The sequence below is a fragment of the Pollicipes pollicipes genome, unplaced genomic scaffold, assembly GCF_011947565.3.
Source record: "Pollicipes pollicipes isolate AB1234 unplaced genomic scaffold, Ppol_2.1 Scaffold_1600;HRSCAF=1878_pilon_pilon_pilon, whole genome shotgun sequence".
Taxonomy (NCBI): domain Eukaryota; kingdom Metazoa; phylum Arthropoda; class Thecostraca; order Pollicipedomorpha; family Pollicipedidae; genus Pollicipes; species Pollicipes pollicipes.
This window is the reverse complement of record NW_023595962.1, coordinates 13,143,673-13,165,614: the sequence shown is the minus strand read 5'-3', so window position 1 is coordinate 13,165,614 and position 21,942 is coordinate 13,143,673. Positions and strand designations below refer to the sequence as shown.

General features: G+C 53.5%; 1 protein-coding gene across 1 annotated transcript; it reads left to right on the top strand.

Moving 5' to 3' along the window:
* Positions 1–1,962: 1,962 nt before the first annotated feature.
* Positions 1,963–21,369, top strand: LOC119104433 (uncharacterized). The gene is made up of 10 exons (XM_037228165.1): positions 1,963–2,113; positions 5,123–7,677; positions 12,607–12,747; positions 13,623–13,761; positions 14,775–14,866; positions 16,034–16,138; positions 16,307–16,749; positions 17,793–17,944; positions 18,587–18,784; positions 20,430–21,369. The coding sequence occupies exons 1-10, from the start codon at positions 2,014–2,016 to the stop codon at positions 20,540–20,542; spliced, it is 4,038 nt and encodes a 1,345-aa protein (XP_037084060.1). The 5' UTR covers positions 1,963–2,013; the 3' UTR covers positions 20,543–21,369.
* The last annotated feature ends 573 nt before the right edge of the window (positions 21,370–21,942 follow it).

Sequence of the window (21,942 nt, the reverse complement as noted above, 5' to 3'; positions counted from 1 at the left end):
GACGTCACTGGCTCACTCGATCGGAGCAATGTTGACAGCTCGTAACGAACAGTGATTTGTGTGTAACAGGTGGCCAGTGATGTCAATGGCTCAATCGATCAGAGCAAGGTTGGCAGCTCGTAACGGGTTGTGTTTTGTAAGTGAGATCTTGGTTGTGACGTCACTGGCCTACTCGATCGGGGCAAGGCTGGCAGCTCATAACGAATTGTGTTTTGCATGTGAGAACGTAGCTAGTGACGTCACTGGCTCGCTCGATCAGGACAAGGCTGGCAGCTTGTAACGGACAGTGCTTTGTGTGGGACGAGTGGCCATGACGTCATTGGCTCACTCGATCGAGGCAAGGTTGGCAACTCGTAACGGACCATGCTTTGCGTGTGAGAGCGTGACCAGTGACGTCACTGGCTCACTCGATCGGGGAAATTTGGTAACTCCTAACGGACCGTGCTCGGCAGCGTGTCTCGCGTGCTGGGGCACACTGAGCGGCTCAAAATACGTCATCAGCTAACTTCGATCAGCACAACACGTGGCAGGGTCGCTATTGCGAGTCATTTTCGCGAGAGGTGTGTTTCTCCAAGCAAATCAGTCCATTAGCTCCTCCCGAATATGTATGATTTGATTTATCTTTTTTGCTTCGCTCGTTGTGAATTCATCTGTATGATTCCGTGCGATTCCAACATTGACGAGTCCCGGAAAGCACGAAAGGCATGACATGCACCAGAGCTCAGCACGTAGGCGGCAACTCTCACGACCCCGTCAGCGCACCCACAGAAAAGGGGCCGTGACATGTACACAAGCCCAAAGTCGGCGTACGAGGCATCGCAACTCGACCATACGTGCTCCTGCGAACCTGCACGTAAACCCGCGCTCGAGCCCAAACTGCAGGCAAGACCGGCGATCTCGAGAGTGCCCAATCATACAGCTAAAAATGACGCTGTTTAGATCGGGTGCATGTGTACGTGACTAGCGCAATTTTATGGATGCCTAGGCGCAGTGTAGTATCCGTTTACACAACTCCTTTACGCGCAGTGTGAGCTACTTAAGCTAAGGCCGCTTGTCACAGTCCGCTACGGTGGCAAAGCTTTTGAGCCGCAGCTGCGTTTAATCCGACTGGTAGTATCCGCCAGCAAGGCTATGGAAAAAGAGGTCCACTGTGTGGCGTCTGATTGTTATCGTCTGGTGGTCCCCTTTCATCAGTGTCACCAGCAAGGCCGTGAACTGAAATGCTGAGACAGGAGCACAGAAACCCGACCGTGAAGGGGGAGGGGGGGGGGGTACAAAGAGACGCTAACCCCCCTTCAACTTTCCGCAAACGTAGCGTTGGCCCCATGGTCTTTGATCAGAAAAAATTGTCGGTACTCGCGTGTGCAACAGGAAAACCTACACTCGGGGTTAGTGAAACAGGACGCTTTGAGCTACCTTTAAGTACATGCCTGTACCGTCACGGTACAGTTATTATGCCGGTTGCGCAACGTGAATAAAATTCTGGTGATATGGAATGCACGTACCCATGCAAAACAGATGTGTGATGCCTGTTTCGAGATAAACATGAGCTAAAACGGAGATAAGAAACTGCCTAGAGATTGAGGTTGGAAGAAAGGTGCAAAGGATGTTTGCATTCATCTCGGAAGATTTGCGAGCTGGACTTGTGCAAATAAAAATATTCTCTAAAAACATTTGATGCCTTGTGATGGTTTATTGATGATTGTGGCACTTTTGATTACATAATACCCTTTATGCATTACAAGGTTGTAATTTTAAGTGCGAATTAAACACAACCTAACCTAGATAGATTGACTGACGCCGCTGCTCGTCTAAGATCTCACCGATGCCGCTGCTCGTCTAAGATCTCACCGACGCCGCTGCTCGTCTAAGATCTCACCGACGCCGCTGAAGTTCACAGGTCAGCTGTTGATCTACCGCAGCGGCGATAACCCCAGCGCCCCTTGCGTCTTTCCAGAGACGCCGCGGCGATGCCTGACCTCGTGACGTGACCTGACCCCTGACCCGGTCGCCATGGGCTCCAACGGGGACGTCTGGATGAACGGCGGCAGCGGCGTGCTCCGTAGCGACTCGGTGCCGTCCAGCACGCTGGGCCGGCGCAGGACGAAATCCGGTGAGTTCGGCGCGGCGCTGGCAGCGTGCCAACCGTCGCAGGGGGGGGGGAGGGGGGGAGGGGGGGGGGGGGGGCACTGGAGTGCTGAGCGCGCCGAGCTGAATCTCGCGTGACCTTGCCAGAGCAGGTGCGGCTTGGTCGATTGCGTGCCTGACCGTGCCTTCGCAATGCCGCTTCGTTGCAACCAGTTGACGTGGTTAGCTGTGTTCGGTGCTGCCTAGCGGCGAGAGCCGAGCAGCCTGAGCAGACCCTCAATAGATGCTGACCTCTGCTTGAGCCCACTGGAGGTTTTGAATGACACAAAATTGTTAAAACGTTCGCAATCGATTTTTGTTATGTGTGTGTGCGTGTGGGTGTATGTTGCACGTGTATGTGGCCGCAAGAACCCTGGATGCCCATCCTTCCCAACCACCACAAAGTCTTGTCCCAGGCGCGTACCATTGTTCACTGCTGTAGTGGCAGAGACTTGTCCTGCGCGAGTGTGAGGGCGTTTTTAAGACGTACTTTCCTTGCTTCGGTGCCAGATCTTATTCGTCTAAGCATAGGCAAAGGAGGTAGGGGGCAGAAGACAGTCCCGACTCTGTGCTTCAGTTTAGCATTAGCTCTACGCTGTTGCGTGAGACCAAATGCCAGCCATTTGATTTGGTCGTCTCCTCCTCATTCTCTGGCGTTTGTGCTCTGCCAGGCGTGAAAGAACGCCATCACTCACGCGGCCGTAGCCGGTACAAGCATCGATAACAGCCTGGAAGCCTGTAGATGTCGGCCCAGGCGCCGGGCCTCATACGGACATGTGTCCCCAATCGTCGGATGTCCTGCAGCTTTAGCGACCAATCAGATGCGGTTCCTGCAGCTCCAGCGACCAATCAGATGCAGCGCCGCTTGCTCGCCATCTCTGCTGGTGCAGCGGATCCCTGTGACCTTGACCGCACGTGATCAGGCCGTTTCCGGGTGACTGACGCCGGTCAGCTGGCGACCAAGCCAGCGAGAATAGTCGTTAGAAATGACGCCAGCATAGAACTTTGAAATGGGCCAGGGCTCTTATAGCGGGTGACGTTTGTATTGTTAGCAGGTCGTGTGCGTGCATGCAAATGTGAACATGAAATTTGGTGCTTTGAAATGTTTCTTTGCTGGATATTTTTTGCCACACACGTGCTGTATCAGGTCAAAGTTCGGCAAAACAGCGGTTATGAATTTGACGGAGAGATTAAGGTGACCTAAGTATTATTTTTAAGTATTGTTTAGGATTTAGTATGTAAGTATTAAAATTAGTGGTACGGCTGCAATAATTGTTCGAACTTGTCTTCGTCTGGCGTGACAGCTTGCTCACGATGCTGCGGCCAACCAACTCCCCTACCATCGTCAGGTGTTACGGAGTCCTGAGAGGGGCTAGATGGCAATTGCCTTTCAGTTAAGCACGCGTCGTATTCTGCCTTGGGAATGCCGAGATCTGAACCAGGGTTTTCTCGTTGCGAGTCCAGTGTTCTACCAACTGAGTCCTTTGTAGTAGCTCAGTTTCTTGGTGATTGTAGTAAGTGGAGCGCTAAATTAACAATCAAAAACCCTGGTTCAAAATCAAGGATTCCAAGAAAAGAATTTGGTTTGTGGCGCATAAATGGCTGATAGCCCACCATCCTCCAGTCTGTTTTAAGACCTCATACCACCTGATGACGGCCGCAGAGTTTGACTTCCAGTCTTCAACTGGTGTAAACGTGACGTGCATACTAATATACCAGACGAGGACGACGATTCGCGCATTAATCCATCCGTGAAATGCCAGTAAGCCGTTTTATAGCTGGACTCAGTCGTACACTTGGGTCATTTCAGGGTTATGGGTTAGACACACAATGCATAAGAAGCGGGACAATTCGAATTCTAGTCTAAATGAAACACGCGTTTCAATTTTTGTCACGTAGCCTGAGTATCGGCCGCCTGCACGTCTCCGTGTGTGCTTCGACAGAACGCGACACCGGGTACCTGGAACACGGACGGGGGTCAGAGGTCAGGGGCCAGAGGACCGCGCTATTGGTCCGGACTGACCGCTTGGTCACAACGGACACAGTCACACTGTGTTTGCAATTCAGCCACCTTGATCAGGCCGATGGAGTGTTCGTGTGAGGGACAAATGTCATGTCGGAGGATGTTTTATCAACGGCAAAGCCTGCGTTCTCACCAGTCATCGTTACGTCCGTTACATACGTTCTGCCATCTTAACCAGTCCAGGACAGGCGTGTGTTTGTGGATCTTCATGTGCATTCCTCACACCTTCTGCTAAGTATACATTACTGCAGGCGTATGCTCATGGGTTGTGCTTAATTGCATTGGACAGAGTCAGACAGGCGACATCACATTCGACAGCTGCTCTTATGTTTATGATAACCATGTCCGTGGCATGTTCCGTGAAACATTTACTCGCTGCGATCCACGTCGTAATGCAATCGGTCATTCTTACCACAGCAAACACCATGTGGTGCTTTTGTAAGATGTCAACAGAGAGCAAGAATATCGAAGGGAAATTGTGCCTCTTGGGGATTGTGGCATGTTTATCTACACGACTGCCACCATGATCACACTTAACTTGGTCACATGAGGTTGTAAGAGGATGATACGCTACTGATACCAGGGTCTGGTATTTATTTTATGCAGTTACAAATTTCAAAACAATCTGAACTATCACTCTTGGTGCCCGGTCGTATACGCCACGTTGATACGATGTCATGGTTCGTATTTACCCAGCACGCGAACCCAACCGAAAAGACTGTAACCTGTCTCCAACTCGGACGTCGACGATGGCCGATGTTAAATATCACATGTCGTCGATAGATATTGGTCAGCCTGAGTCAACAGGCACGTGGTGTTCGTGTCGCAGTCCGTCTTTCACGTTCTACGCGCTTGTGCTGGCGGTTTTCCTTCCAAGCTTCCGTCTTTTTCGTATTTTCATTCAGTTGCGTCTTGCATCCTGTGCAAGCATGTGCTGACTGGTTTTCCACACAGCCTGTCCTTTTGTTTCAGGTCCCAAGCGGGTGACCTTCAAGCTCGAGTCCGAATCCTCGCCGACAGATGACACTATCTCCTTTGCCGAAGCGCCTGCCGATGGTATGCCCTCGTGGTGGCCCCGCCCTGCCGACCCGGGTCTGGGTCAGACGGCCGTGCAGACTGCTGGGAGGCCCGCTCAGCATGCGCAGCCGTCGACAGCACCCTCGTTGGCCGCGACACCCCTGGCGCCCATCCACGCACCCACCGCAGCGACGCCCGCGCCACTTGAGGACCGGAAGGTCGTGTCCGGGTTGCTGATCGGTCAAGGTCACCCGGTGGACAGTGCGGTGTGGTATCCGAGTGTGAACGGGTCCGGGAGCTCTCCCCGGCCTGCAGTTGCGGCACCTGCGTCAATCGCAGGCCACAACGAGGGCGGAGGCTCCGCGCCCCCACCAGTCACAGCGCAGAACCACTACTCGTCACCGCGCGCACCTATCGGGTATCAGGTTCCGCACTCGGGTCGACCGGTCTCTCCAATCGAACGTCACGGAACACCGATCACCCAGCCAATGGCCAGCGGCCAGCCTCTTGTGCCTTCGTGGTGGCCAAAGACCTCCTCTAAAGAGCCTCAAAGCCAGCCGGAGCCCGAGTACTACGATAACACCTCGGAGGAGTGGCATGCGAGGAACTCGCGGCCGGCAATCCCAGCTCGGCTCCCTCCAGCTCCCAGCGTCGGTGTCACGGAGCTGACGTCATTGAACGCCGTGGCCGGCCAGCGACAGTCCGTGCGCGTCGGTGGCGGCCCTCTAGCGGCGGCCGGCGGCCCTCTAGCGGCGACTGGTGGCCCCCTGGCGGCGGCTGTCGACGGCAGGCCCTGGGAGAGGCCGCTACCCGCAGTGCCATCTGGCGAGCGCGGACAGTCCCCAGACAAGTCATCTAGTGACCGGAGGTCGTTCCCGGATCAGCCAATTCTCACCCCTTCTATCACGGTCAACCATCCGTCGCTCATCAGCGCCCCGCAGCCGAGTCGCGTGGGGTTCTTGGGGCCACCGCCAGATGTCACCGCCGGCGCCAGCTCGCCGAGCGTCACATCAACGGAGGCCGACTCGACACACCCGAGCGAGGAGGATTTCCTGCACCTCTCGCCGTCGCCAGCCCGACGCCCCACGTCCGCGGTGGCCCGTGACGTCAGCGGTGACGTCACAGCTGACGTCAGCGGGCGGCAGCAGAAGCCGACGCGCGTGGAGTCCGTCTGGAGCCGGTTGCTCTGCACGGCCTCCGATGGAGCTGCGGAGAAGGACGCTGAGGAGCCAGCGGGGCTGCAGGGCCGCTACCGGGACACACTGGCGAGGAGGCCGGCGCGGGTGGTCACGTCTCCGCCGCCGCCGCCGCCGCCCCCTCCCGCCCAGCGTCAGCCCACGCAGCAGCCGCAGGGACAGCAACAACATGAAGGACTTGCAATGCAGCAGCTGCGACAAGAGCTTCAGGAGCTCAGAGAGCAACGGGCACGCCAACAACAGCAGGCAGAAGAACGACGTCTGCTGCTGGAGAAGCAAGAACGGCAGCAACGGCTGCAACAGCAGCAGCAGCAGCAGCAAATGTTTGAACTGAAACAGCGCCAGCAGGAACAAGAGCAGCAGCGTCAGCTGCTTGCACAGCAACACCAGCAGCAGCAGCTGCTAGAACAGCGTCAGGAGAAGGAAGACCAGCGACGCCTGTGGCTGACACAGGAGCGTCCGCAGCCGCAGCGGAGCCTGGACGTGAACTGGAGAGAGAGCAGTGACATGCGGCTGGAGGCGGGCGGCGGACGCCCTTCCAGCGCCCTGGAGGCGACGGTCCGGGCCGCGCCGACGCCGACGGCAGTCACGATCAGCGACGCCGCGCGGGACTGGGGCAGAATATTTGATGTGGACGTAAGCGAGGCGGGCGCGTGGGGACGGGCGCCGACGGCGCGCGCGCCGCAGCAGCGCGGGCCCGCAGCCATCAGCGGCGTCAGCCCTCCCGGCGCGGCGGAGGCACTGGTCCGCGGCTGGGAGGGGGACGGGTCGTGGCGTACGCCCAGCGGACCTGCGACGCCCGTCAACGGACCGACGGCGCAGGAGAGCAGAGCGGCGGACTTCCGGCCAAGCTCCGCCCCGGTCGGGTCCGAGGCTGGTGCGGAGCCGGGCGGAGTCTCGTTCCAGCGGAGCTTCCAGTCCCCGCCGGTGGGGTCGCGCCCGTCGCCGTCTGCCCAGCCGTCTCGGGCCGAGGGTGACCGGCAGTTCGACGCGACAGGGAGAGTTGGCGCCCGCAGCAGCCCCAGCCCGCTGGATGACGAGCTCGAGATCTGCCTCAAGTCCGTCGAGGAGGCAATGGCCTCGCTGCAGGACAGCGTGAATAAAAACGCGAACAGGCGGGAGGCGGCGGCTGACGCAACGCGGCAGAATCTCAACCGCAGCTTTGAAGTGGTGCCGTTAGGTGGCGGTGGGAGCGGGCACTGGCGAAGGAGGAGCTTTGACGGTGCAGAGTTGGAGAACTTCGACAGGAAGAGGATGTGGGGAAAAAACAATGACGACGAAACCGAGGCCGCGGGCCAAATGCAGCTCGTAAAGGTGCGTACAGATTATACATATTTTCTCTTTCCTTGAAGAAGCGTTTAGCATAATGCACGAACTTGTTCAGCCTAATGCATGATCTTCGTGTGTGTGGATTGATGCTTATTCAGTGTGTAAACGAGTCGTGTCGATTATTTTGCTCATTTCTCTTTGAACGAGGCTGACATCGAACATAATCCGCGTATTTTTCCTTTTTTAAGCGAGGGTCCTCGTTGACGTATTATGTTGCTAGAAAGCCAAGGATAGTCACTATACTCGAGTTTCTGTTCGCGCTTGGTAGTTTGTCTTCATGATAGGAGTTTTCCTGCCCATATAATTTGATAAATTATCATAAGCGTAACAACATCTTAAGTGTTGCTGGGTCCGGTCCTGCTCCGGTGCGACATTTTGCGGGGTTAAAATGAACATGTTGCAATTTGTTGCAAATTTACTAAGGTCCTGACTCCGGACTCTCTCGATCTTAGCAACGTTTACGCGAATGCATGCAATATTCAGTTTCAAGCATGAAGGCTTCTTTAACACTGCTACCACGTTTAAGAAGCGAATTACTAGTGCGAATCCTTATTTTCGCTCTTGACATGCAAGGAAGACCACCTTCCTTAATTTTCTTCCTTGCGTGCGTTTTCTTCCTTCCATAACGCATGCTTGTTTTGTGTGTGCCGTACAGTTTTTTTGTGACGTGCGTTGCTGTTTGAACTCACTGAACAGAAACGGATCGCCCATTTAGCACTGACGGCGTTCATGGCGACATTAAGGGACATTAGGCACTGCCCAACCAATTTAAGAGTCCACTTCAGCATTCTTAAAGAAGGTATTGCATGATAAAGCTTCGTTTATCACGACACATTTCAACGCATTTTATACCTCGTGCCGTCTAGATCTATAGTCATCATGTCAAACTTCAAAATTTGCTCCAAACCTTTTCAGTATGACATGCATATCTTCTCGTGGTATTTTAGTTGTATTTACATTTATTTGCCCTATTTAGAAACATTGCCTGGTTACTCGTCAAAACTTTGGGTACTGAGGCATCCTTGCCGAACCTATGCCAAGATTTCGGCCGACAACCTTGGCTAGGACTTAAATTCCTTAAGTATCTCGGCCAGAGATCGGCACTTTATGTCCGGGTATCTCGCATCAGCACCGGCGCAAGAAGATGACGCATTCCAATGTTTCTGGTCCCAATGCAAGTGGCCGGGATACGCAAATCACACATCTGATCGTCAGTTGGAAGCTTTATTAGCTTGAGAGCACGAGGAAAGAAGATCATTGCAGGCCATAGCTATGCATCTGCCTAAATGATCATGTTTCGTTTCAGTTGCTATTTAGCTGTCCTATTAGCTGAGGCCGCCACTGAATATGATTAAGACGCGCTCGTGTAGGGGTCAATTTAACCCCTTCTAGGGGTTTTCGAAAATAGTTTGTGAACGACGCGGCAGAAACGTGCCAAACCTTGTGTATATATAGACCATTGAACGGTGGATCTTTTGACATAAAACAAGTCGATATACTTTGTAAGATCACTGAACTACGCCAGGTCCAATCAGTTCATACCTGGCGACGAAAATAATTGCTATGGAACAAAGCCGCTTTTTTACTGGAAAATTTACTTTCTGAAGTAGTTCGAAGGCTCATTTCGCATTTCTGGATCACAACGAGGTCAAAAGACTTATATTTTTACTTCATTTAAGTCAGGAAAGATCACTGGCCTAAAATGGCCTCGATCGATTCACACCATGTCATGTTGCATGCGTCAGATGTCTTACTACAGCACGCATTGGTCCTGTGTTTCGTTTCGTTTTCGTTAGTTTTTTTTAGTTCTAGTTTTTATTTCGCATCGTGTGGCCTTGCACTTCTTGGCGCGCCGTCCTTGGCGGGCTGATGCGCTTCCAACGTTGTGAGCCGGGCAATAACAGCCAGATCTGTGCGACGCTTGGGTAAACAACAGCCGACGACCAGACCCGGCGACACGGCGTCTGGCAGAGGGCGGACCCCGCGGCTGGCCCCCGACCGGTGACTCACGCGCTGACCTGTGCCAAGTAACTCGCGCGCTGACTTGTTCGGGGTGACTCAGCCGCTGGCCTGTGCTAGGTGACTCACATGCTGACCTGTGCCAGGTAATTCACATGCTGACCTGTGCCGGGTGGCTCACATGCTGACTTGTGCCAGGTAATTCACATGCTGACCTGTGCCGGGTGACTCACATGCTGACCCGTGCCGGGTAGTTCACATGCTGACCTGAGCCGGGTGACTCACACGCTGACCTGTGCCGGGTGACTCACATGCTGACCTGAGCCGGGTGAATCACGAGCTTACCTGTGCCGGGTGACTTGCACGTCGATCTGTGCCGGGTGACTCACCTGCTGACCTGTGCCGGGTGACCCACACGCTGACCTGTGCCGGGAGACTTCGCACGCTGACCTGTGCCGGATGGAGGCCATCTGAACCGGTTAGCTCGGTTGGGCACAGAATGCTGAACTCGGTAGAGCACTGGACTCCTAATGGGAGGACTCTGGTTTGAATCCTAGCAATTCCAAGGAGATAACTGGGGCCGTGACGCACACGTGGCTAAAAGCTAAACACCATCCAGTCTTTGTAAGGACTCCATAACATCTGACTATCGTCGGGGATTTAAACGGCCGAAGTGTTGTACATATTAACGCACCAGACGAGGAGCATAGTCCGTGCACTGACATCCGTTGGACTGAACCTGTCACGGCAAGTTGAATGACTACGTGATTCGAACCTTTCACGCCATCATGATATAGTCATTGTGCGGCATGGTAAGTCCACTCAAAGCTTAAGGTTGTAGGGCCTGATCTTTCATGGTATTGCCATCCAGTCATCCACAGACATGACATCCTGCCTGCTGAGCTAAGCGATTGATTGCTGATCTTATCTGCACCTGGCAGCCTAAACAGAACATCGCCAGGAGGAGTGGGGGCCAGAATGGGATGGGGGTGGGGGGACGCTCCGACGTAGTGGGCTGGGGCCTTTGACATTTGCAAATCAAATATTACGTTTGTCAAAAAGATCACTGGTGTAGGACACGATGGACACCGCTCCAGACGAAAAAAAACGATCTCTGTAGACCCCGAGATAGACCTCGAACTGTAGGCTCTCTCGGTAGACCCCGAGATAGATCTCGAACTGTAGGTTCTCTCTGTAGACCCCGAGATAGACCTCGAGCTGTAGGTTCTCTCTGTAGACCCCGAGATAGACCTCGAGCTGTAGGTTCTCTCAGTAGACCCCGAGGTGACCCCCTTGAAACGTAATGGAAGCTTCTTGGTAGTCCAGGGAGACCCTGTCCTCTGATGATCTGGGCCTCTGGGTCTGGTTCTGGGTCTGGGCCCCTTCTTCAACTCAAGCCTCTGTTTGCCTCAGAGATATTTGGAGTGCCCTTTCTCAGGCGCAGGGCTCGTGTGTCCGCCCGATAGATGTTTGAAGTGCGTGATCCTTTCTCAGGCTCACGCTTCGTTTGTCCGCCCCAGAGACGTCTCAAGTGCGCGACCTTTTCTCAGACACACAGTTCGTTTATCCGCCCCAGAGACGTCTGAAGTGCGCGACCTTGTCTCAGACACACGGTTGGTTTGTCCGCCCCAGAGACGTCCGAAGTGCGCGACTCTTTCTCAGACACACGGTTCGCTTATCCGCCCCAGAGACGTCTGAAGTGCGCGACTCTTTCTCAGACACACGGTTCGCTTATCCGCCCCAGAGACGTCTGAAGTGCGCGACTCTTTCTCAGACACACGGTTCGCTTATCCGCCTCAGAGACGTCTGAAGTGCGCGACCCTTTCTCAGACTCACGGTTCGTTTATCCGCCCCAGAGACGTCTGAAGTGCGCGACCTTTTCTCAGACACACAGTTCGTTTATCCGCCCCAGAGACGTCTGAAGTGCGTGACCCTTTCTCAGACACACGGTTCGTTCCAAGCCTTACAAACAGGGGCCTTCTACAGTCTGAAGACTGCCCTAAGATTCGTTCATGCGCTCTTCGTAATGTTCCTGGTGACTTTGTCATTGTATGACCTTTTCCAGACGATACTGTAGGCGTGCTGCCGAAGGATCCATTCGCAGATCCTGGAATTATTTTAGGCTTTAACTGACACGCACATTTTTGTTGCAACTGCCCTCGTTTTCCCCAGGTGTCTTGAAAAGCTGCGCACATTTTTGTAACATTTTCGATATCGCTCGATTTGCTCCCAAGTTATTGTGAAGATCCCCGTTGTATATTGTATGTCTGCAATGGACTGAGCAAGGCCCTAGAATACATTAAATATCTGGGGAGGAGGCACAACTCCTTAGGTCTCCAATTGCGTACGCATCTGAGTGCTCCATTGAAACTCTACGCTTGTTGTCTGCGGCACGAACAGACTTAACCCACTAACCACTAGCTCCGCACTGGATTAATGATTTCTAGCGTTGCTTAGACGTGTCAAGGTCCAGTCTTTCCTTTTATTGCGATGTGCCTGAATTAGGACATTTGTTTGGTGATCAGAGTGTAACTGTGTATTGCTTAGTGTCTGCTTGAATGGTGTGCGAAGCAGCCGCACTGTATTTTGTAACAGTGTTTTGTCGCTTAGGCTTTCACCCGGCGGCAGTTATTTCGCGCTGGCATCTTTTTGTGTGCAACCTTCAAAAGCCAGTCAAAAAGGAACAAACAGTTAGTTGTTGGCATGCAAGGGCCACATTTTCCCACTGAATCTACATTCCCAGCATTCTCGTTGCTCACGCCGAAATGAAACCCACATTTGGTCCTCTGTCTAGAGTCGTTGAATATTCCACCCCCATTTTGTGGGTGGTTGACTATCGCATTGGGCCAGCAAGAAATTATATCGGCATCGAGTGCAAGCGTGGCGTTGTGCTGTCCCGTGCTGCCCGACCAGTGACGTCACGTGCTGCCTGACCGGTGACGTCACGTATTCTAGGATCAGTCGCCGTCCTTCGGAGTGCTTCGTCCACTGCAGCACAATGCGCGTCATCTGTGGACGCCTGGACAAAACGATAGTTCTAACTGGACTCGCTTGGTGGTCGGAGATTGGCTGCTTGGGACGGAACATAACAGACATGTAAGCAGATCTCTTATTAACATTGTCGTCTCCTGTTGCTTGGTGCTACTGACGCTTCGTGTTCGCTTCGTATGTTTACCAATGTTTGTGCCTTTCTGTAGGCTCATTCTGGGTGAAACATCACAACGTGTTTATTTAAATGATGTATGCCTACATGTTACGTAAGGTGGAAACGCCTCCAACTCAATTTTCTTGTCTTCGGGTGCGATACGCATTGTAAGTGTTTGAACGTGGTTTCGAAGTGTGGAATATCACATGATTATTACGTGTTTTCCATGCAAGCGTGTCAACAGACCGGATATGGGAATGGCTACCAAGAATGGTTTTGTTGTTTAAGAGTCACCTTAACGCTAGTTGGGATCCGAGCAGGTTGATTGCAATGCCGGGTGTTTAGCGCTGAGCTGTTTTTATGTGTTTTTGGATGGGTTTTACATGCGCTACTATTGCTACGAACTGTGATTGATTAAGACTTATTGGAAGAAAATGCGCCTAGAACGATGCACGCCAGGTTAGAGTTGCCCGCATCAACGGGCGTGCGTCGAGTTTTTGGATTGGAATCAGCTGCTTTTCATGCACGTCATTGATCCGATGATTGGCAGCATAGAACAGCCCGGCTAAAGCGGCGGGCATCTGATCGCTTAACCTGCCTCTGAGCTGCTTACGTGAGATAGGTCGAAAACGAACCTGGTCTTGGAGTGTGGTCGCTACGTTTGCCCACACGAAGGCTCATGATAAGTGTTCTCCTTTTTGTACGTTGTTATAATGTCCGCTCCACTTAACATAAGCGTAGCCATGCTCGGCTGACCATGGAGAAACCATGCAGACCGTACAGATCATAGCCATGTAGAAACCTTCAGCCAGTTTTGTTTGAGCAGGACGTGCTTTCCCGCCAAATCGCCCTGTGGGAGGGCCAGCCCGGTGACGGCGACCGGCACCAGGGCGCGCGCGGCATTCGGGCCGCCTCCGTCGCCAGCACCAGTCCACGCACCAACGGAAGACGGATCGGTTACCATGGTGAGCGCCGCACGCTGCGGGACTTGTGTGAGAATGCGGTGCGGCGGGCCACCCGGAGCGACCGCACAGACAGCACGTGACACTAACGCACCCCACATCCCCCCTCTCCCGTGGGTCACGTGTCGGGCAGTTCGTCAGGGCCGCGGTCCCCATTACCAAACGAAGTCCACAAGCTGTCACCTGTGATGTCATGTGTAAGTGCATCACAGCAGCTCCTGCGACTCGGAATAAAGTCACTGATATATGACGAAGACACTTGTGACATCATATGTAGCAACTCACGTAGATACGTTGCCAATGGCGAACACGGTCCAGGTCGACCCGACCACGTGCTGTTTGAGAAGAGGGTAGGCGTGGTAGATACACCACCCCGCTGCGTGCTCTCACCGTACCGGCATCGCCGGCCAGCACGCGCCACTGTGGATGAGCTTTTGCCGTCTTGGATGGGTGGGTTGGTGGGGTCTGATCTGATTTCCGTTTCCTTATGGGTTCTGACTGGTGGTCGTTGTTCTCGTCGTTCCCCTAAATCTACGCAGTTCTGGGAAACATTAAACGTGCAGATTGTGTGTTATGCGTGTTGAAGATATTGTTTTATCCCGATGTGTCTGCTTACACTACTGTCAGCGTCATGTGATGTATCACTGTTCAAATGTCGTTCTATCGTGTTTTCTCTTAAATATTAGTTTGTGAATGGTTGGTATCGTCCAGGGGACAGCGGTGGAATATGTACGTGCGTGTGTGCGTGTTTGCGTTAGTGCGTGCGTGCGCGCGTGCGTGCGCGCGCGTGAGGGCTGGGGGCAACCAGTGTGTCGGCCCCGTACATTAACCCTGTGCTGTTTCAGACAAATAAAAACGGGCCCCCTACATTTTTTTCGGGGGCTCACCGTGACGGCGTCGTCCAGCTGACTTCAAAAAAAATATTAGAGTTCGTGAGGACAGTGCTCGCCTTGCCGCCAGTTCTGAACACCAGTTCCCTGATAATCCCCTGCTCATTCCGTGTCACGATTCTCCAGAATCGGAGGAGCCCGACGCGGACGAGGTGGGCAGCCAGATCAGCCGTATCGGCCATGAGAGCCTGCAGAAACACCGCTACATCACGGACAGGGTGCGTAGCTCCTTACCATCACGGGCAGGGTGCGTAGTTCCGCCCGCGCCGGCGGTCAGTACGGGGCGCACTCTGCCGTCCAAAGGTAAAACCACATATGTTCATTTCTGGTCACTTTGCGTTTTTTTTTGTCATTGATTCATCTTCTTATGCTACATTCGGATATTGAGACCAACAGTTAAGATTTTCGCAAATGTTTAGCTAAAAGAGACGGCCAAAAGTTTGTGGAAACAGCTGATTGCTTAAATAACCGAAATCCGAACGAGTAGAAGAATCAGCTGAAACAATAAACGCAAAATGGTCACAAATGAACACATGGGGTTTTACCTTTGGACGGTAGCGCTCCCGGCGCGCTGGGGGCGAGGAGGCGGGTCACAGCCTCTGAGGAGGGCTCAAGAGGTCTCACTTGAACGTCGACTGCGTAATGGCGACCCGCATGGCTGCGTGAAAACATGTGATTATATCGTGAGCGTTATTAGCGTTCGTCGCCTTTTGAAAGAACATTTGGTGTCAAGGTGAGGGCAGGGCATGCCTAGATTAACGCACAGGATTGCCATATGAACTGAGATTACTGATGTAGGGGCATTTCAAGGTCAAGACCATGTCAGGTCAGATCTTCAAAGCCGTCTGAAGAAATACTGACGGGTGGTGTAAACGGTGCCGATAATCTCGCCCTATGTGCGGTTTGCGAGAGCGCTGTCGTCCGAGGTCATTGCCACTGAGAGAAGTGTAATGGCTTTAGAAGCATCACTTTGACACCTACTTCCTGGAAGAAAGTTGTGCTTTCACTTGAGCCAGCTTAACTGCGAACTGATAGAAGAAAACTGCATTGGAAATGCGACGTGGCCTCCTTTGACTTAGCGTGATGAGTCATCCATAGCAGACAGTATTAACTGTTTTCAAATCCCGTAATAACGTACAACCGAGCACAGGGGGGAGGTCATGCTGTGTTTTCGGTTCACATTAGTTGTGATATCTGCGAGCAAACCAACCTCAGCCGATCCCCTGCCAAATACAGAGCGTGTCTGCCAGCGAGAGCTCACAACTCAACGCAACGTTTCTCGCTCGCGAAATAAGCGAACATGTGCAGCGACGGATGTCAGTTTTGACGATCATTTACTTCGTTGATCATTTGGCCGATGACGATCACACACGACCGCCCGGCAGTTGCAGCCGTCGCCGGCTGGCGCGGGCGCGCGGGACCGCACGGCGCCCGGGAGGCCGGCATCAAGCGCCTCCCACCGGCTGTCGTCACCGCCAGCGGCCGATGGGGTCCGATGGTCCGGTGCGCTGGAGCCACGCGCCGACGGTGGCCGGCCGGCGTCGGCGCGGCTTTCATGGAGGGAGACCCAGCAGCAGCAGCAGCAGCAGCAGCAACAGCAGCAGCAGCAGCAGCAGCAACAGCAACAACAACAGCAACAGCAACAACAACAACAACAGCAACAGCAACAGCAGCAGCAGCAGGAGCGCTGGTACGGCCAGCCGGCCTGGCAGCAGGCGGAGACGGCGCCCAGCGGCCCGCCGGCGGCTGCGCTGGAGTTCCCGTGGTCTGCCGGCTCTGTAACGGGCGGTCAGGTGAAGCGATCGAACACGCTCGCCGAAACACGCGGAGGCTCCGGCTTTGGTCGCCGTCCCACGCTGAGCTCGTACCCGAGACATAGCAGCACTCTGCCGGCGGGCCAGCAGCCGTGGACGCCGCCCGACGACAGGTTTGCGAAACAGTGGCGTGATGGCAGCCTGTCGCCGACGGCGTCGCAAGCTTCGACGATCACGCCGCAGATGGCAGCACCAGGTGGACGCTGGGCGGCGCCATTGTCGCCCAGTGGCTCCGTGGTCAGCGTCGACTGGAACCAGCTGTTCGACACCAGCAGCGAAGTATCGAGGTGAGCGTGAGCACGGCGCCGTAGAGAAAGCCTCAGCATGTGGTCCTGGAGTAACTGTGGCCACATGCCGAAGATGAGAAGCTCTTGTAACGAAAACACGATCGTTATTCGATTCTGAGTAAACATCTCGGCAAAAGCACCTTTAACCTCCGTTTCATTAGCATAGGGCATGCTAGAACACTAAAACCGTTGGCCCTCCTTGTAAATGTGTTGCTCTTGTGAACTAGTTACAACTGGAAAAATGTGTGTGAAGCGGTCCTAACCGTAGGGCCGCATGAAGGCATACAGCTGCAGTTGCCTCCCCAAACTCCAACCACTCTCACCACTTCCACTTCTCTCAACACTCATAGGCGGATCCTGGGCGGGGGGAGTCACGGGGCCATGGCCCCCCAAAAACTCTGAGAGTGTGTTTTGCCCCCCCCAAAAAAACCTTCCCAAAAGTTTTTTTTTGGCAATTCACCGTCCGTTTTAACTTTTGATAGTGCGGTATGAAACATTTCTTTTCGTTTCGGAAAAAAGTTCATGAAGAAAAGTTGGCAGCAATTTGAATATACAAAACGCATGCTGGACCTCGGATCCCGCACCAAGCAGCTGGCGACGAACGGTTCCCCCCCCAAAAAAAAACAACGCCAAGGTAGATCCGCCCCTCTCAACACCCCACCAGTTCACTACTCCACCACTTCACCAATTTCACCGCTCCAACCACTCCAACCACTCGCACCACGCTAACCGTTCCACCATACCAACCACTCCCACCACTTCCACCATGCCAATCATTCCCACTATTTCCACCACTCCAACCACTCCCACTACTCCAACCACTCCAACCACTCCAACAACTCCAAGAACTCAAACAACTCCAACCGCTCCCACCAATTCCACCACTTCCACAAACTCCACCACTCCCACCACTCCCACCGCTCCCACCACTCCCACCACACCCACCACTCCCACCACTCCCACCACTCCCACCACTCCACCACTCCGTACACTTACCAGCGCACGTGACCCGTCACCCGTCGGCCCGCCTGTCGCTGCCGCAGCGTGCTGGACGACGAGCTGAGTTCGGTGGCGAGCGACGCGGCGCGGCGGCCGCTGAGCCGGGCGGAGGTGGTGCGCTGGTACCAGCAGCACCAGCTGCCGCGCGGCGTCGGCGTCGACGCCCTCACCGGCCGCGCCGCGCCCTGGTTCCACGGTAAGTCCTGGCTCCACGGGTGGGGAGCGCTGAAGCCATGGCTCGTGGGAGGTCCGCTGCTGTTGGAAAATGATGTTTTAGCATTACTGATTCAAAGTTCTGATGTGAAAGTTGTGATGCGATGCGAAGAGTTCATGACCGTCATTATGCCAAGAGGTGCTGGGTAAACGACTTTGTAGTGCTAAATTGATGGTTTCATCGTCAGTTGTCAATATCTTGTCGATTATATTGTCAATGTAATCGGTTCTCAGCACTACAAGCCGTATAACCAGAATCTCGTAGTATATTGAAGGTTGTTAACATCATGCATATATATATATATATATATATATATATATATATATATATATATATATATATATATATATATATAGACACATATTCATAGTGCCGAACAGCAAGATCTGAGGCCTTTTTTCACATAACATGATGTTTCAGCCGTCGTAAGGTAAAAAACTGCGATTGTGCAATAAGTGAGATGATTTAACATAGATGAGTCATAGATTCGCCTTCGCGCGCCTGCGTGTGCCCGGTGTGTGCTGTCTGCACCTGAAGGCGCCACGCTGCCTGCGGTGCTCTCCTTGTGTCCCTCGGGCTCCGCGTCCCCGGGCGCCGCGTGACCTGGCGTTGCCCGGCGGCCAGGTCTGGTGGGCCGGGGCGAGGCCGAGCAGCGCCTGCTGCCCTGCCCGCCGGGCGCCTACCTGGTGCGGTGCTCGCTGCGGATCTGGGGGTACACGCTCTCGTACCGGGCCCAACAGCGGTGCAAGCACTTCCTGGTGGAGGCAGCCGACGTCGGCTACCGCTTCTACGGAAACCCGGACAGATGTTTTAGAACGCTCGGTGAGTGAGAGATGTTACACCCCTCCACCCTCTCCACTCATCTCCCCCGCTCTACGCCCTCCCCCTCTATTCCATCTATCCCTCTGCCCCTTTCCCCCTTCCCCTTTAACCCTCTACTCCTCTTCCCCCTTACCCCAGGCGAACGCCCGACTCGACGGTAGACAACATGGCCTGCATGTAGTGTCCTGTTACGCTTCAGTTTCCAAAAACGCGTGTGCAATTCCTGTGGCATACGCGGTCGCACGTTTTTAAATGGTTGCGCACAGATAGAGCTCTGGTTGCGTGCGGTATATCCTCGCATATATCCAGTGACGGATGCCACCACGCATGGATAGACGACGGTCTGTCCAGGTGTGGAACAGGAGCGCCATGCCTTATTGTCTCTGATCCGCCAAAGCCAGTCTTTTCGTTTTCGTCGCATTCTGAGTTCGTGTACTGAAACCGTGCTGACCGAATATGACGGAACAACAATTAAACCGGGAGATATTGTGTAAGCGGCGATGTGTAAGTCAAACAGCCGTAAGGAATGCCATGAGAATATTCCATGTCTCCAGGAAGTGCCACTGGTCGCGGATTGAGGCGAGATGCTTTTAGTGGGGTTTTCACAGTTATGTACAGGAACGGCAGCAGCTACGAAGTTCCACGAAAATGCATGACATAGGGTTTTAAAAAATCAAAAGATTTAAAATGCTCTGCAAAATGCGAAGGTAGGGTCAAAGTCCTCATCGCAGATGAAATGACTCGTCGATAGAGTGTTCTCGCGACACATCCTAGTCACTGCAGGCTATCATCACTAAACCAGCGCCCGATGGCTATTGCGCGCTGGTTTTTTAACATAAGAGCTATAATTTACTATGCCTTTATTTTACAGAGGAAATGGTTGTGTGCTTGAAAGCGCCTTTTCCAAATGCCTGAAAGGCTTTCGCTCTCCCATCAAATAAGTGTTGGTGGATTCCCCTCGCTTCTAACGATGCGTGACTAGAGGCATATTTGAGTGTCGGCTACGGTGGCATATGTACGACACGTAATTTGTCACGGATGTGACATCCTTTCTAGAAAATTACGCTCTATTTTAGGCACCTAGAAGAAAGTTTTGAGTGTCCCCTCTACTCCAGGCGCGGCATGACACGAATTTTGCCCGAAGGGGGACCTAAGCGGGACATATGGGTCCCTCTGTCACTATTGAGATCCATTTTCGTTGAAAAACTGTTTCATGCTTGCTGACTCCACCCTATGTTGGTGCGATGGGAGCCGATCTTTTTCGTTTAGAAGTCCAGAACATGGTAAGAAGTGGAAGTATGGAATCTAAAGCCTGGAGCCTTCGGTGCCAGGGGGCGCTATCTGCAGGGGGGGGGGGGGGTATAGCCCCAAAGGCGTCCCCTTGGATACGCTACTGCCTGAACGAGAACAGAATATATCCTGTCTGCAGCACAACACGCCTACTAGCGAGAAAGCAGGACCATGATGGTGTGTAGTGACACGTCCTTATCATGAATTTAGGTGTGCGATGGGATAAGTTGTTTGAAGTGAGGTCACTCCTTTTCCCCATGGCTGATGTACCCCCTTGACACTCTGCGTTATGTTCGCTTTGGAATAGGCGGTTCTGCCCCTTTGACTCATTTCGGCGGTCTCCATTCTCTTGCAGATGAGCTGCTCCGGTACCACACCATGCAGCCAATCACAATGCTGGGGGCGGAGCTTCTTCTCTTCCCTTGCACCAATCACACCAACACATCTGCATCTCAGCTGGTGGCCTGAATGCGAAAAAGAACGGCAGCTAAACTTCACTGCGCTTCCTCCGAACGCGAGCCCGAAATTTGTGCATACATTTAGATAGATTGTTACGAACTGTTTTTCGTGCAATGTCGTCTAGTCTGCCGGAGAGCATGGCTGTTGTACCCACGTGACCGGACACGTGACTCGCCCTCGAAACGTGCACACAATTTGAACTCTGAGACACTTTCGCTAACTCGGCTAACCTGCGTCACGAGGTCAGCACGAGGTACGCTATGAAGTACCGATGCACACGTCTGTTGGGCGAGTCCATGTTGATACCGCTGGCGCGATCGTGCGCCGCTGTGGGCGTGTCTTCCAGGAGATGGGCGGTTTCGTGAGTGTCTCGTATTACGGCTTCCTAACGCCCGCGCGTGTAGCATGATCATCGAGCTTCATGTTCGCAACCTTAACAACGCGCTATCGTGAGCACTAACGACGAGTTTTTTGTCTATGAGCTGAGCTTGCTCCTTGTACACGTGAATGTCGCCGCCTGTTTTGTTTAGCGCTGCGTCGCGCCTGGTCACGTTGTTCCTACCGTTCAAACGCCGTGGCTGCTTCCCGGCTTCCATGAGTGCAGCCGTAACTCCCTCTAAAAAGCTTCTAGGTGGGTGACCGGAGCGTTTTGTGATCCATTTGTTAGCGTAAAACGCTCTGTAGCGGTTGTTAAAAGCGCCACGGATCGTCGTCTTCTGCGGAGCAGCAAAGTTGCCGGGAGAGCTGCAAACGGCGCTGAAGGTCAGGGCAGCGGCAAACTGTTAAACAGTTGTCGGCATGTACGGCTTGTCGCTTGTTCCCATGGCAATACACAAAGACGCATTTGGCACTGTTTCCTTCCGGCTGCCGAAAACTACCCGGACGTCGAGAAGGTACTGGCCGTACCTGGACGTGTGGTCGTGCCGACGACGAGGTGGCGGATCTCAGCTAGTGGCCAGTGTCTGAGCGCCCGCTGGAAGCCGATGCCAACCCAGGCTTGTCGGGGACGTCGCAGACTCGGTGATCCACGCAGTCAGAGCTGAGGGAGAGCCGCTCGGTGGCTCGGTGGTGAGAGCCGCTCGGCGCCGCGATGACGCCGCCTTAGTGTTGATCTTTGCATTGACCTTGCATGAAGGTGGTGGGGAACAAGAGGACCAGGGACGTGGTCCCGCAAAATAATTTGGTTAACTGTGGGGTGAAAATGATGAGACCTGCCTTCTCCAAAAACATTGCGCTGACAAACGGGTTCACCTGTTTTTGTTTTTTTGTCACATTTTCTTCTCAACATTGGGAGCCGGAGCCCAGTTAGGGGAAGGAAGTGGCACTCAAGCCAGCCCCCCACCTCCTTCAACTGAAAAGGGTTCTACATCCCTGCAAGAGACGTTCTGGTAATCTGATACATGTATAAG